This window comes from Lagopus leucura, unplaced genomic scaffold (assembly GCF_019238085.1).
Source record: "Lagopus leucura isolate 7727_CA_CO unplaced genomic scaffold, USGS_WTPT01 Super-Scaffold_73, whole genome shotgun sequence".
In the NCBI taxonomy this organism is placed as follows: Eukaryota; Metazoa; Chordata; class Aves; order Galliformes; family Phasianidae; genus Lagopus; species Lagopus leucura.
Window position 1 is genome coordinate 44,655,985 of NW_024962252.1, and position 16,415 is coordinate 44,672,399.

The 16,415-nt window shown below is 40.8% G+C and overlaps 1 protein-coding gene across 2 annotated transcripts in view; it reads left to right on the forward strand.

The window, feature by feature from the left end:
* The window catches only part of RSPO3 (R-spondin 3), a 91,870-nt gene that overhangs the window by 46,269 nt on the left and 29,186 nt on the right, over positions 1-16,415 (forward strand). The window contains exon 5 of one of the 2 annotated variants that reach the window (XM_042893819.1): positions 13,419-13,526. The exons of the other annotated variant lie outside the window; for it this stretch is intronic. Coding sequence (XP_042749753.1) covers positions 13,419-13,432 — 14 coding nt within the window. The 3' untranslated portion in view covers positions 13,433-13,526. Of the gene's footprint in view, positions 1-13,418; positions 13,527-16,415 lie in introns of those variants that run through there. 2 annotated transcript variants of the gene reach the window in all.

The window sequence follows — 16,415 nt, forward strand, 5'->3', positions numbered from 1 at the left end:
CGGGAGCACTTCTCCCTAGATCACTAAACCAAATAAGGGATAGAAATCATCTTTTTCCCTTTCCAGTCTTCCCTTCTGGAGGTTCCCTGTGCTCCAGAAGTGGCTTGCAAACATCCTTTAGATGTCTGAGCTCTGTAGGAAAAACACAACATCACTAATACCTCTCCCTCCACCCTTCCAAAGTGCCCACCCATTCAGCACCAAATTTTGAACATCTTTCTAGTATCTTCCCTCTTGAATAGAATTATCTGGGAAGGTGAAGTCCATAGCTGTGACTGTACTGCTAAGGAAAAGCATGCAAAGATGCACTCTCCTTGACTACAAGACCAAGGAGCATCTTTTGGTTTGCATCCAGACTATTTGGGACTATTCTCCTGCTTTGGCTGGTGGGGAGAGAAGGGGAGCTGGTGCAGGTCAGAGACTGAAACCAAACTAGCAGTCATGCAGTGCAGACACAAAAGGGCCTTCCTTTGTTGCACAGCTGTACTGTACTAATCCACAGCACCTTCGTATCTGGTGGCATCACTTTACTGTGTTCCATGGAGAGGAAAATAGGAAACCATGCCTACTGTATTCTCCCAGCTGCAGGGCAGAGATCACATGCAAAAGAACCGAATATCTTTTTCTCTTACCCTACATCATTTCCTTAGTCTGCCTGCATGTCCTCATTTATCCCTTTTTTCCACTTCTCACAGCTAGTACTTCCAAAGCCTTGCCCTAACTTCTAGCATTGTAAGGAGCAGTGGGATTTATTTGTCGTAGTTGGAAGAGGAAATCAGCCTCTTGCAGGCTGTGCGTCATGGCCACATATCTTGATAACTTTCTGTTCTCTACTCCCCAGCAGACCAGAGCAAGCTGTTTTCTTGTCCTTGGGCAACATTACCATAGAGTAAAGATGAAGAGAAGTGGCTACTGATAGCACAGCCCACTTGGCCCTTGTCATCTGGGATCTACAACTCCATTTTTGCCTGTATGACCTGGAAAGAAGAACAAATGCAAGAAAGCATTAGTTCTTACAAGTCCATCAGATCTAGTACATCCATCAGATTTAGTCCAAGAATGCAAAATATTTGGTGTATGTGATCTACAGAGTAAATCTGGCAGTGGATGTTTCAAGTTTTAATGGTGACACAGAGAGCACTGTAAAATCATCTAAATCCTGAGCTGTGGAACACTTCCATGTATAGCAATACTGTTATAGCACAGCAAATTGTGAGACTAATGGCACTCATTCACTACTGTTTTAGCTGCCTAATTCTTTTAAGGGGCATTGTCCAAGACCCATCGAAATCCCATTGACTTCAGGGTACTTTGGATCTAGCTGTAAAGAAAAGATTTTTCAACATTCCTTTGTAACAAAGTGAAAACAAGCACTTTTTTTGGCTGCTGCTTCTCCTCATCTTACTGAGTATTTGCCTGTTCTTCCCACCCAAGCAGCTCTGTTTGCTTTTCCCCACCCAGGTCTCTGCATCTCCAGCCTCCTCGTCTCTCTCAGCACATGCTCCCTCCTAGCTCTGACACCTGTTGTAGCCTTTAGGCTGCCACTTCCCAGCTCTCCTCCAGCCCCTTAACTCTGACAAAGAAAACATCTGCTGCCATAGCTTTTCATTATAAAGAGCCAAAGGAGCTTTGTATTGTTCCCAATGAGATAACATCCAGTGTTGTTATCAGAGACTGTAAAGATCAGGAAAGAGGTTGTGGGAATCTCCATCATGGAAGATTTTTAAGGAGGTTAGACAAACATCCATCAGAAACAGTCTAAGTATAGCAATCTAGCCACAGAGTCCAGTAAAGAACTAGATAATGCTTTGATAAGCTTCCCTACATCTCTAAAATTACCACAACATTTCCATAAATTTTTTTCATGCCTATTGCCTTCTGTAAGACTTCCACAGACAGAAGACATACTGCACATTTGCACAGCACTATTTCAAGTATTGCTGTCTATTGACACATTCAATATAAAGTGTCCTTCTGTCTTTACCAAGCTCAGATTTTCATTTGGGCCTGAATGAGGGCATTGAAACAAATTTTCTTCCATTTTGTTTAATTTAGGTATCCTCTCCTGGTGGTATGCCTGCCATGCTGCCATGCTCCTATTTGCACTCACCAACTACTCCTGTGTATATAGCTCAGTGGACTTAGAATCATAGAATCACGGAATGACTTGGGTTGGAATGGACCTCAACGATCATCAAACTCCAACCCCCCTGCCACAGGCAAGGCTGCTAACCTCCGTATCTAATACTACAGCAGGCTGCCCAGGGGCCCATCCAACCTGGCCTTGAACACCTCCAGGGATATAGCATCCACAGCTTCTCTGGGCGGCCTGTTCCAGCACCTCACCACTCTCTTGTCACACTAATTCACTACAGATGAAAGCTACCACCACTCTGTCAATGAACCTATACAAAATTTGATAGTAGACAAAGATGTGGTTCATCAGGGGAATATTGCTGTATTTAGTTTAAAAAAAAAAAAAAAAAAGGTTAATTCTAAGGACAGATGAAAACAAATATTTTTCACTTGTGTTTGTTAATTTTTAAGTGGCAAGAAATTAATGAGAAGAAAGAAAGACATCAGTCATTTGTCATGCAAAATTTTTGTGGCCATGTTTTTAATGAAAGAAAAAAGGAAACCATTTCCAAAATTTTCAATATTTAGTTCCTTGAAACAAAAAATGGCTGTAAAAAGAATTAACCAGGGGTCCACAAGCTAAACATCCGCAGGCTAGTATGTAATTATTAACTCTGGGGATTTTTCTGGGGTTTACAAGCAAAATGACCCAGTGATGAAATTTTTTGAATTTTGAATCTAATCTAATCCTCCCCAATATCTATAGCAAACAGTAGCCCCAGCATAAAGATTTACAACTACCGTTATGTCTCTGCTTTGTTCTTAAACATGTATTTACTTCTGCTCATTTGCTTTCTGAAATTCCCTCTCTCATTTGTCATCTGAAGAACTCCGTTTAAAAGGAAAACAGACTTCAGACATGAAACACAACTACATTCCTGAAACATGAGATGAACAACCTTTAATTCACGCAACCTTTCATTTACAGTAATGTTTAGTGCATGGCCCAGTCTCATTATGAACGATGCCTCTCCCTGTCATTAGCCTACAGAAAGGTCTAAAACACTTAAGTGTTTAAAGGAGCCCTGTTTTAGCTCCTGTATTCTCTCCTTTTCTCCCTCCCCCACTTTCCATATCCCTTTCTGACTGCTCTTGTTCTAAGTGCATGATATAAATGCTATACTTTGCAAACTGCACTTACTGTTGGCTTCAGGCTTCGAAGGACCCTTCTGAACACTTTTTATACAAACCCTTGCAAGGTCACAGTTGGAAAAATCTCAGCTGGTGGACTTGGATCCCATGAGCTAGTGACCATTTATAATTAATATTAATGAATGGCAGACGACAGATGTTTATTGCTTAAGTAGAAATGTGCATTGCTAAACCAGAAGGATTTTTTTGTTTAAATGCAGAGGAACTGACTTTATTTCTCATGTGGATGTGGGTGGTGGGAGGGAATGCCAGTAGGTGATCTGAACCCTGCTACCTTTAAGCATGAGCAAGGAAACAATACTCCATAAAGGACCCGAGCTCTCTGATTGATTGAAGCCTGTTGTTCAGTTCCTTAAAACGTTAGCTGTAAAAGTAGGGAGGAGTCTTTTCATCCATTTCATTGGCTTTAACTTGCACTAGTAATGGCTTTCATCTGTAGCTGTCAAAGCATTAAACATAATTAAGGAACCATTATCTCCATTCTATATTTGTGGAACATGAGGATGTCATAAAGACTCCATTATATCGATAAAAGTCCACCATGAAGATGAAGAATCGCAATCCCAGCCACAGCTTATTTTATTTGTTAGATTTTTTTTTTCCCCAGTGTTTTTAAAACAAACTAAAGCTATAATGGATGAATTACTGAAGTTTAAATCTGACATTGTGGAAGATGCAATATGGAGATGGAAGAATCTCTGTGAATCCCTCTGAATAATGTAGAGCTTATTCAGGTTTAAAGTTGATGGAACTTCTGTTTTCTAGCTGAAAGCAATGTACTCTTTCAGAGTACAAAAAATAACTTCCTGTGACATACGAGAATCCAGGGTAACATTTTCAAAAGTACATGAAAAGCTGTAAGTAATTTTTGAGAATTTATGGCTAAGGTTGGAGTGGGAGCTCTGGATTCTTTGTGCAGCGTGTTCTACTTCATTACTATCTTACTGTACTGTATGTTTACTGTTTCCTTGCCCCTGAGAATGCTACACATCTGTATGACAGTCCATAAAGTGTTTCAGAATGTGCCATACCAGAGCCTTGCAAAATATTTTTTATTTCAGTGGTTACAGAGTTGGTCTTCAGTATTATAAGAAGAGTGCTTAAGGAGTTTAGAGCAAAAGGAGGAGACAGTCAGATTTTAGAAACAGTGAATTATTTCATTTTTCACTAATCTGAAAACTCTTAAAAGAGGCAGGAAAGTGTTTAACTGATTGGTTTTAAAGACAGGCATGAGCATAATAGTTGATTTGTGTATAAGATCTTCCTCAGATGGAGGCAAGAGATGGTTAGAAAGAGAGACCTTTGCTGGTCCCCACAGTCTCTGTTTTCAGAGTCCAGAGAAGGTCCTGACTTCTTGCCATACATCCTACTGAAGAAATGTCACTCGTGCTGCTTTCACTTCTGGTTCCTCAGAACCTTTTTGCAGCCCTGCAATATGGCTCTTATAACTGGCCCTATTTACAGGCTGCACACACCCCACGGGCACACTCACAAGTGCAATGCCTAAGATTATTACAATTTTACCAGCAGTGCTGTAGCACTCCTAATTCATCCCCCGAGCACAAAAGAAAAAAAATAACACATGCTTGCAGCAAGTTCTGCTGGGCTGCCATTATCTCCTGCTGGCAGGAACTTGGAGCAGATCTCCTGGGGAGGTGGCTAAGGGGTTGCAGACATTCCTTAGCACAGCCTGGTGCTCTGAGCCATGAGAGGCTGCTTTCTCTTCCCACTGGGGGCTTCATCTCCTCTAACCTTTGAGCTATCTAACCTCATTTGTTCCCCATCTAAATGGGATGGTGGTCAGTTTATAAAGTATACTAAATAAAATGAAGTCCAGTGATGCATCATCACATGCAATACTCATTCTTCACATTCCACTTGAAGCTACTCATAAAACCGGCTGCTAACTTCAGTGTGCAAAGCCTGTGTTACTACAAACAGCTTTAGATCCAGCGTTCATTCTCAGAAGGATTTAAAAAGAATAAACTTATCACATTCTTGGAAAAAACAAGAAAAGACTAGAGAGACTGGATAAAATTTACATGGACAATTTCTTCTATCTGTGACACGTTTCATACTGAGGATTTACGGGAAATATTAAAATAACTGCATTCAGTTTTGTTTTTTTTTCATGCATGTCCTCCATGACCCTCGCAGAAATCTCTGGGTTTTGTTTTTAATGTACTTGAATTTTCCAAAGGAATGGAAAATGCCAAATTGTGGAACTCATCGTATTTCCCAGAAAAATATTGATTTCAGTGAGGACCCAGGAGAAAGCAGGCAGGTTCTGAAACAACTTTGCTTTTGTGTTAGGTTTCTGCCCAGTATTCTCTCAGCTTGTCTGCTGGGCTGGCCCTTGGCAGTCCACCTGGCAGGCTGACAAGGACTCAAGAGCCTGAGAACTTGAGATCCCTTTGATGAGAGCATCTTGGTCATCTGAGCTCTTCAAGCTTCATAGACCTCAATTCTGAATCCCTTTATCAAAAAAAATTTCCTGAGCCTTTTTCAGAGGCAGATCAGGAATCCTGTTGTTTCCAATCCCCTTCTCCTCAAGCTGCATTTTGCTTGCTGAAATGACATTCTCCGAGTAGGTGAGAAAACCTCATAGAACCAAGTGGAAATGGCCAAAGTGAAATGTCATGTCACTGTTGTTGAAAGGGGACTTTTGGATTTGCTGATCTGAGTGAAATTTAGAAACATGACCTGCCATTTTAATTGGGATGAAAATGTGTTTGGAAATACTGGCACTTCCTAGAGAGGGGAAGATCAATGTTTTGGCCAACAGAAATAGTACACAGATACTGGAGACATGAAACAAAAAGAAATGGTCATTTTTCAACGCCTTGCTTGTGAAAAGAACCCTTGAAAGCAAATTATTTGTTCATTTATACCAGAAAACAACCTTGGTGACCTCAGTGTGTTTAAGCAAGTACAACAGAGGCAAAACCATGCCTCTGACAAGTAATGGCATCCTGGCTCTGGGCTGATGATTGTGCTGAGTGGATCCATCAGGAGCTGCCTCTCATGTGTATGTGAGCTACTGCTCCACTGGCTGATCAATCAGTCATGCTGGCCAGGATTACTGCGAAGTGTGCACAGGTTCCCATCCACCTGTCAGCACAGGCATCACCACAGGTGGGAAAGCAAACAAATGGAGTAGGGAGGAGACGGGACAAGTGAACCATGCAAAGCAGGGCCAGTGTTACATCCTGTTGACTCTCCATCTTCTTTCACCTTCCTGGGACGTTGGATAAGTAAAGAACTGCCCTCAGATACTGCTCCAAAACGACACCTGGCACAGGACAGGTGATGGAAAGCCACCAGCCTTGAGAAGGAAAACTGCCCTTTGAGGTCTACCTACCTGGCACTGTTGTGCTTTATCCAACCTTCAAAGTGATGGAGTTACGTTTTTATATCTCTTAAGACATGTATTGTTCACACACGTTTGTGTTTGAACGCATACACACAATGATGACACTGAATGAAGGTCCAGTACTGAGTGAGGCAGGTCCTGGTGTTAGAAACAGTATTAGCAAATCCACTTTGGGATCACTAGCAGAGCCCAGTGTGTTCATGTAGGGAAAAAAGCATTCTGCATTGACTGTGTATGGATGCATCCAAATATTGGATAATATGACTGTCTCCTGAACTAACAGGTTACATTAATGCAAATGGTTTACGGAAAGCCAAAGAAAAAGGCCTCTCTTGTTTATCCCTCTCTTCAAAAAACTCCAAGTAGAAATTTGAATACTGAAGAAAAAAATTTATTTGGATATTTTCTCCTTTTTACTATTGTACTAGAAAGAGTTCAAATGTCTGCTGAGGCACAAGCATCTGTCTCTTATCATGTATAACTTTTCTTGATTATTTCTAGAGAGGCAGACTAAACATGCGACTCTGACATAATGCAGCATCACATTTTTATTTCTGGTTTGCTCAAAAGTATTCACCAGCTGAAGTAAGTCTCTAAAAAGGACTATATTTATTACCTCAATGTGGGCTAGTAGGAGGGCATGGCTTGTTGGTATCTTTAAGGAATACAAGCTACTATAGATTTCTTTCAGTATCCTACAGCTACAATAGGGTAGGGTTTTCTGGTACCAATCACAACTATCTGCATCCTTTCCATTGTCATCTGATTGCATTAGTCTTGAAAGAGAATTATACAGAGGATTTGGACACTCATCTACCGTTTTGTAAATTTTAAAGAGCTGTGAAAACTTAATTCCATTCAGAAGTAACTCTCAAAAATCTCAATGCCAGCTCAGCATGAAGGTCGGAGGGAGAACACTGCATTCCTAAATACCAGCATGGTGTAGGTCACTTCTCATCCTAAACAATTGGAGTGTTTTTTGCTCAACTAAATAGCCACGAGTTTCCCTTCTTTGGAAACACTGTTCAACTTTTATAAGCTGTGGGATCTTATAAGATGAAAACTGTTATGTAATTATAAATTGCTGTTGTTAGCACAACATTAGTGTTGATTAAAACAAGGCTGCTAACAAATTCCCTGAATCCCAACAGGCAAGTGCAAAGGAAATAGATGCCTACAGGCTCTGTTTTGAACAGACTGCAATAAGTGTTTCCATAAACAGCAAACAGAACTCATTACAGAAATCTTCCTCCTCTGGTTGCTTCTTCAACTGGAGGATATTCTTGGATTTTCAGGCACTGGCAATGTCTTTTCTACAGCACAAGAAAGAGCTCCAACCCATTTCTGTTGCTAAGAAGTTGTCAGGAGCCAGTTATGTGAGGGACTTTCCATAAGCCTTGCTTGTGAGCTTGTGAGTGCAGCAGTGTCATTTCTCAAGCATCCCAAGAAAGAAACTACTTCCCATATACCTAAATGGGATATAATTCACTCTTCAACTGTTACAGCAACAAATTCTGATATCTTCTGCCTCGGCATCATTCACATGCTCAGAATCCTTCTTTTCCTGTCTGCTTGCTTTTTGAAATTGGTGTCGAACAGGTCTGACCTATTCCTATATTTAGTCACAATGTTCTCATTCCTACTAACATGCCCAACTCAGTGTTGTCCTTTCCTTGTAAGGACCCACAAGTACACATGAGATTAGTAAGAGTATTTTTCAAGTGAATGCAGTTTAGTGGTCCAGATCTTATTTTCAGATTTAGTGAAGATCAAGGACCCTAAATCTCCTGAAAGACTATTGTAGGTTTCAGGCTCTAATGTCACCTCCCATCTGCAACTAAAGACGTATTTCTATTTTCTAGAGGAGACAAGGAAATAAGTTAGCCACAAGTCCACTTGTGCAGCTGTTCAACCATGTCAATATCATTTGAGGTATCTTGATGTATCTAAGACCTGTAGCTATCTGGAGTGGTATGTGAAGGTCCGGTAGGCTGTTCTTATACAGCTCAGCAGCAGGATGATGTATATATGGCTAAATGAATTGCTTCTTAAATGCCTTTGAACCTTAGCTCCTATTAATTTTTTACTCAACTTTGCTTCAGCAATTGTTTCATCTTCAAGAGGAACAACTAAGGAGATGAAATGCACTGAGCCTGGTAATAAGTAGGTAATTCTGACACAGGTGATCCTCACTATTCTGTTCGTCTTCAGATCTGGTAACTATAAAAGTGGGCCAACATAACTAGGAAAGAAATGATCACTGATAAGAAAGTTATGTTGTTTAAACTTCATAGAGTCTTACCAGATGAATCAGTCACTAATGGCTTGTGAATGAAAGGACAATGTCCTCTGCCTCACTGGGCAGTTGTGGCTTTGGAGGCTTGTTATCTCAGCAAATAGTGTGAGTGCATGCCATGGTTTGTGTTCCAGAAAAAAATATGTCACTTTTCATGCAGATGAGAGTGATCCATTTGCAAAATATGACATGACTGGATTACAGAGCTGTACAAAGTGATGTAAGAGCCTGGTGAATGCTCCTCTTACTGGTATCTTCACTTGGCACAACTTCTTCCAGGTTGTCATGTTGTTGTTGTCCAGGTAGAGCAGTAAGGAAGGGGTAACACCCCTAACAAGGCTAACAAATGTCTCTGAGAAAGATGAGAATAGTTGGGATGGAGTGTGGTCATGAAGTGGGGGCACTTATTCCTCACATTTTGCCTCTACACGGGAGCACTGAAGGGTCAGCTGAGGCTGTGAGGAGTGTGAAAGAACATTGTGGCACGTTGCAGCTGTGGCTTGTGGTCTCTTATTATAGCTCTTCAGCTGATTACAGTGTAGTGGGGAGGATTTGTGGTCCGTGGTGACAGGCACAGTGGAAGTACCAGAACCCTTCCAGACAGGAGCTCATTACGTATGTGCCTGCAATCCCAGCAGACACAGTTCTGTTTCTTGTCTTGCCCATTCTGCTCTCCCAGGATGAATTTCTTCATAGGAGTGATGTATCCCAAAGAAATACAATCATCCTCAGTGGATAACATCCTCACCCCTCTGGGATTTCCATGATACCTCTTCTGTGACAACTCCCACTGGAGCAACGCAGTTTGCACAATCAACTTGCACTTATTCCTATGGTGGTTTGGGGTTTTTCTGTCTACAGAAAGAAGAAGTGAACAAATACACTGCTCTGAGTTCCCTGTGGTAATTGCAACAAAATATAATAGGGTAAGACTAAGCATAAGACTGAAGAAGACAAAATCTGGAACCTGCACATCAGCAATCAACTGCAGTGATTTAGTGTCTTCTAAATCCCGAGTTTTCCTAACCCATGATCAACTCTTGCTCTTTTGCACCATAAGATAAAGCTATAGATCTAGTGGAAAATCCACATTTGGTGTGACAATGCAAGGACTTCTCTGAAACAGCCTAGTTTGCACATTTATAGATGTATTCCAGCATGGAGTATATAAATGCAGATGGGGGGATTTCTGAGACTGTAGGCTATAAATTAGGTTAACAAGAAGTCAGCACCTTTAAACTGATTTGACATGTAATTATATCGTTCTCTGAATTAATTTCACCATGTGCACTTAATTTGAACTACTGCACTTCTCAGCCTTACAGCATGTCTGTAGGCTTATTTCAATATACAAAGCTGTCACTATTAGAAATAGCAAAGCATCTCCTATCTACAAGAAAACTGTCAGAACAGACTATTTACTCCAGTACAGTTGGCAATGTAAAGTTTCCGTTTGAAAGAAGAGTTGTTTTTACACCAGTTGTTTCACGGAGCTATTTGACTCTCATGAATTCACTTTTTCATGAGCAAAACATTTGCTTGGAAGTGTTTGACTACCTCCTGTTTCAATAGACTTGTCCTCTTTTCTTTTCTTTTCTTTCCTTTTTTTTTTTTTAATTACGTTTCAGAAGGGCTTATTGAATGCATAAAAAGAAAGAAATGATGTAGTGTCAGTGCATCACTACGAAAGAATTCCGTAACCCACGGGAAATGGCAATAATTCCAACACAGTGCCATTTTTTTACATCCTCTTCCTGGCATACTGAAGAGAGAGAAAAAAAAAAAAAAAAAAAAAAAAAAAAAAAAAGGGCGTTCCAATGGCAAATAAAAGAGGCGGTAGGGAAAGGGCTTGCTGACTTCCTCAGGCACCCGTAGGGTGAGTAGGACCGGCCCGGGCCCGGCTTCCGAGTCCGCCGGCGGAGGCGCCGTGCGCGGCACCACAGCGCCCCCTCGCGGCCGCCTCCGGCCCTGCAGCTCCCTCACGGGGAGGCTGCGACTTTTCCCCAGAATATTTTTTGCCTAGTTTATATTCTTGCATTGCGCCTGTTTCATTGGTGAGTTTCAGCTTTATTCCTGCCTTTGCCTTGACTTCACCAAATGCAAAGAATTATGTGGACAAACTTGTAAATTGAGTAGCCTGTATCATTTTTGCACTTTTCATTTAGCCTAATGCCCAGATTTCCTAACAATCTCTACCATTTCAGGAGTCCAGTTCAGTGTGCTGTAGCAAAGGATCAGGAACAAATTTCTGGGAAGAAGATAACATGTATGTGAGCAAGGAGAGAGATGCATACAGGAATTTGTCTCTAGCTACACCCCAGTGCCAGCAGATGGCATAACAAAATTAATGTGCTTGAAGAATCTTCCTTTGGGTCCAAACTGAGCAGGATAAAATGAAGAACAGGCAAAGTTCTGTCATGAAAACTCCCACTTCTAAAAATACTAGTGAAAGGAGCTAAACAACCAGTTTGGGCAAAGGTGACCTTTCAGTGCTTTATTGCATTACCAGAACAGATCAGATCTAGAAGGCAGCTGCATTCACAAACAGCAGCAATATGGAGATGTTGGTATAAAACCACGCAAAAAAAAAAAAAAAAAAAAAAAAAAAAAAAAAAAAAAAAAAAAAAAATTTAAATTGCACAGCTGACTCTGAGCAGAAGTACCACTTTAAATACTTTAAATAAATAAATTTTCCTCATTTTATATAATAAAATATCAGTATGATTAAAACAGAAACAGTGAAATCACGCCTAGATGAGTTTAGCTTCATGTTAAGTCTTCCTCGGAACTTGCAGATATGTAGCCATGTGTATTCTTAGTATATTCACACATGTATATAAAAATACGTACATTTTGATCCATGACAGAAGGGGAAGCCATTAAATATTTTTCCAACATGCTTAAATTGTGGCTAAGAAATCACAGCTGAAGCTGCTTTGGCCAGTCACATAACGAACAATGTCAAACGCTGAATGGCTGGACAGTTTCCATTCAAAAAAACACTTCAACTTGGGCCAGCTATATTTACAAACCACTGGAATGAAATGCCATACTGTAATTTATGCATTATTAAGAGACAGTGTTACAGCTGGGTATGATGCACGCTCATTCTGACTGGAACTCTCCCAGATGTGGTTAGCACTCTCTGAGCCTGGCACACCCATTCTGCACGTCTGCCATGCTCGCTCCATCATATCTTAGGTGGCATTATCAAATTCAGAGAGGGATTCTGCATGTATGTGGGATCATCTCTGATTAGTTACTAAAAAACTGAGGGGCCATTTTGCATATAAAGCAACATGAACAATTCAGATGTTTGTCTGTACTTGACTCAATAAGTGTGAAATAGAATTTCCCATGCTCTCCTATCTCAGTATTGGTCAGGAAGCTGTAAAATTAGACTGTATAGCTACACAGTAAGAAGAGGACACAGCATATCCTCACATCTTAGCCTTGCTCCTTGCTTTCTGCCTTTTCTTAATCACCTCTGAACCTCTTTCCCTTTTTCCAACCTATCTTGGATTGGTTGAGTGCCTCTACTCTGCCTGACCTTGGGTGGTCATCAGTTTTCAGCGAAGCCAATATACTGCACCTACTTCCCCACTATGTCTTACTCCTGCAGAGACCGCAGGAGTGCCAAAAAATCCCAGCTCTGATTTTGGGATGGGAATAGTTCTCAATATTCAGCATTGGCAAAGTTCTGAGTATTCAGCATTCTCAACCACAAGAGCTACTGTCAAGTTTTTGTAACTTCCCCAGTATCTGTGGGAAATCTGGGTTATAACTACTGATATTTAAAAACAAGAAGTGTTTTTGACATAGAATAAAATGATAGATTATTTGCAGTATTACTGTAGTTTATGAGGTCTATAAAGTTATATCAGTCAATAGTTAGTGTTACCTGGCTTAGAAGGATAGAATGAATCAAAGAATGGCTTGGGTTGGAAGGGACTAAGGGATCAAGTTCCAGCTTGCCACAGGCAGGGTTGTCAGCTGCTATATCAAGTACCAAGTAAGACTGCCCAGGGTCCCATCCAACCTGGCCTTAAACACCTCCAGGAATAAGACATCCACAATCTTTCTGGGCAATCCATTCCAGCACCTCACCAGTCTCTCAGTAAGAAAGCCCACAGGAGTTCCCATTTGTGTTTTGGTGGAGTACATGGAGCTGTGCCCCTGGCTGGGGGAGAGAGAAGTGCATTTATATTGGTTCTAAAACACTGATTGTCTCCAGGGAACTTTCAGCTCTTTGTTTAGAGCCAGACTGATGGGAGGTACTAGTTCCAGTGTACTAATTTAGTAGGTTGATGAAGAGTTGGACACTCCCAGACACTGGTACTAGTGTCCAGCTCCTAATGGGAGGTGCTAATCCAGGGCAAGTTTTACAGGCTGTGGCAAAGCAGGGAAGTCAGAAATTGCAGCCTGAGCAAGTCTTCTAATGTGTCATCATTTTTATTTCAGGGAAAAAAAAATAGGGAGGAAAAAAGAAAAAAGTCCAACAAAGACGAAAGTAAGGAGTCAAAACAGGAAAGCAAAGGGCGAGCAGCCCGAAGACAAAACCGAGAGCAGAGGGAAAACAACAACAAAACGCAGCCGAAGAAACGAAAAGCCCCCAGTAAAGAACAGAACCTGGCACCTGTCGACACTGCACATTAACAGCCTTCCATGATTGTTTAAGTCTTATGATGCTGCTATCTCTACCAGATCGCCCTGATAGGTGTTCCAACCGTTCAGGCCGCAAATGGACAATGCTACCAGTTACTATTAAACTTTAAACAACATTCCAAATACTTCCTATATTCTCCAAGCAAACATAGTTTATTAAAGAGATTGAGATGAGCCAAGAAAAAGTCTAATTATGGGATACTTTAGAACTGTTATATTATATGCTTCCATGCATCTGTAAAAGGCAATTAAGAAATTTTGTATATATTAATAATAGGGTATAAAATATAGCAATATAATAATGAATGACATTCAGATGAACAATGTTCTTTTTCTTTGTAAAATATTTTTCAAGTTATTGTTTAAGTATGAGGCAAGAGATATGTCTAAATCAAAGATGCAAATCGTATCCCTTCATATATTGTACATAACTATTATGAGAAGGAGGAAAACACTTCTGATTTCTGAAGAGCCAGGAGGAACCAAGGGTTTTATAACCTCTGGTGGAGCAGAGTGGTATTGCCTGTGGTTCCCTGGTCCGTGCTCCAAATGTGGATGAGAGACCACAGGGGAAAGCCTGCAGAGCTTCAAAAGCTGAGGGAAGAGAAGCAGAAATGTCTGCAGCTTTGAAGACTGAATCCCTGAGGCAGAAAATGATGGTGCTGAGCTTGAATAGCACTCTTATCTGTGGGACAACAGAATGTTTTCTGGTCTAAACAGTGGTACAGTGTGTGCTGTTTTATGCTTTTTATACCTATGTGTAACTTAAGTCTACATTTCAAATCTTCTGGTGAATGACAAATCGTATTTGTAGGAGACAATGTTGAGTTAATAAAAAACAGAGAAATAGACCATGTAACTGTATTTCTCACAGCGATGCTGTCTCCTTTTCTGCTGGGGAAGGGGAAAATTTAGAAGCTTCACAGAGAGAAAAAGAAAACTTCAGCCGCAATGTGCACAGTATAATCACAACTTCAAGAATATTGATGAATAGAATTTGCCAACTTTTGTCTAATTTTGCTTAAATTCTTTTCCCAGTTCTTCTATCTGACACAGAAGAAGTGAAAATGTTCATTGCTCACGGAGCAAGCAAAACCCCATGGTAATGTTCCTGCTAGGGTGACACTCAAACAAGGTACAGGCTGCACTACATGCTGTCTCTCTGCTTAGAAATGGATTTACTATTTACAGAAAAACACTGAGGGGCCAACTGATCACATTTATTTAGTTGCCATGCTTTTCCCAAGGGTAGTTTTCACAGGAGTAATAGCCTGCCTAGTGTGCCCTGTGGTCTAGAAAATGCAGCAGGCAAGCCTTCCTTGCCAGTTCTCTAATGATTTTGACTATACAGTCTATTTTGGACTTCAAAAAAGACTCAATCAATGACTCTTCAGTGACTTTTGGAGGGAGATACTAATTGTTCAGCCAGCGATGCAGTATTGTTTCTTACATTTTGCTTTATAAGAACTTTGTCTCTTAAATATACATGTATAGATGCAGTATTTTGAAAACAAGGTTGTTGAAGGCTCTCACAGCTTGGCTGTATCTTTCATGAGAACTAGTCAAAACTTTGTGTGACTAGACCCAGACTGTTTTCATGTTATATATTTGCTGGCTGAATCTAAAGGTTGACAATGCACAACATACAATGATGTCTGTAACGATAAGAGAAAAGTGGGGCATGTTGAATGCCTGTGAGAGGCACCTAACAGTGGGAAACTTGTGTGGAGGTGGCTCCCTGCAGGTTCCCAGCTCCATCAAGTAACTTATCTACATCCTCCTTCACAGTAAGCTAGTCTCCATCTCATACTGCTGACCCTAGCAGCAGCAATCTTCTGCACTTGCATTTTCCCATTCTCTCAGTAGCATCAGCTGAGGAGAAGCTGGTGTCAGAGAAGCGGAGGGCACAGAAGTTGTGCTCAGCACTGAGTAACCAGAGAATGTTGAAAGGAGGCAGAGAGAGGAAAGGGCAAATCCTGCTTCTGCCAGGCTCAGATATTGCCACAGAAGGCTGAGTTGCAGGCAGCAGTTTTGTGCTGAGAGGGGTTGAAATCACAGCAGGAAGAAGCGTTCAGTGTTTCAAACCCTCTTTGGCAGCTGCAATTACCAATCTGCCTGGGGTGCTGGTGGAATATTAAGTTGCTTGGGAAGAATTTACTACTGAATTTACTTCTTCCAGGGACAGGCTGATGGCCAGGTAAACTATCCCTAGCTGGATCCGTCAAATAAGACCACCTGCTGGACAACATGGATAACTTGAACCCAAGAAAGCTTTGTCTGCAACTATTAGAAATGTTCAGCAGGATGATGTCTTTTTCCTGCTGTAATTAAATATGGGAGTTAGATGACATAGGGACTTCAGATGGAAGAATGGTTTCTGAATAAAGGTATGAGCAAAACCTATACAAATAATTCAGAGGAGAGTTAAGTGGAGGAAAAAAAGCAAAATAAGGGAGCTAAACCAAGAGTGTCAGTGATCTCAGTTACTCTCTGTTACATCATTTGGAGTCAATGAAGGAATGCCATTTATCTGGCAAAGACAGATGGAAGACTGGAAAAGCAGTATTAAGAGCAACAGATTGAAGGAAAAAAGAGAGTGAAAGGAAAAGAAGTTAAGACAAATGTGAGTTTTGTTATATACTCCCATATAAACCTTTATTACAAACTCTGGTGCATCTTTCCCTTCTTACACAAGTGGTAGTGAAAAAGATGGTTTGTCTTACCAAGAACAGGGCTTGGAATACTATAACATTTCAGCCAGGATAAAAGTGTAGAAGGAACCTGGCTTGTGCT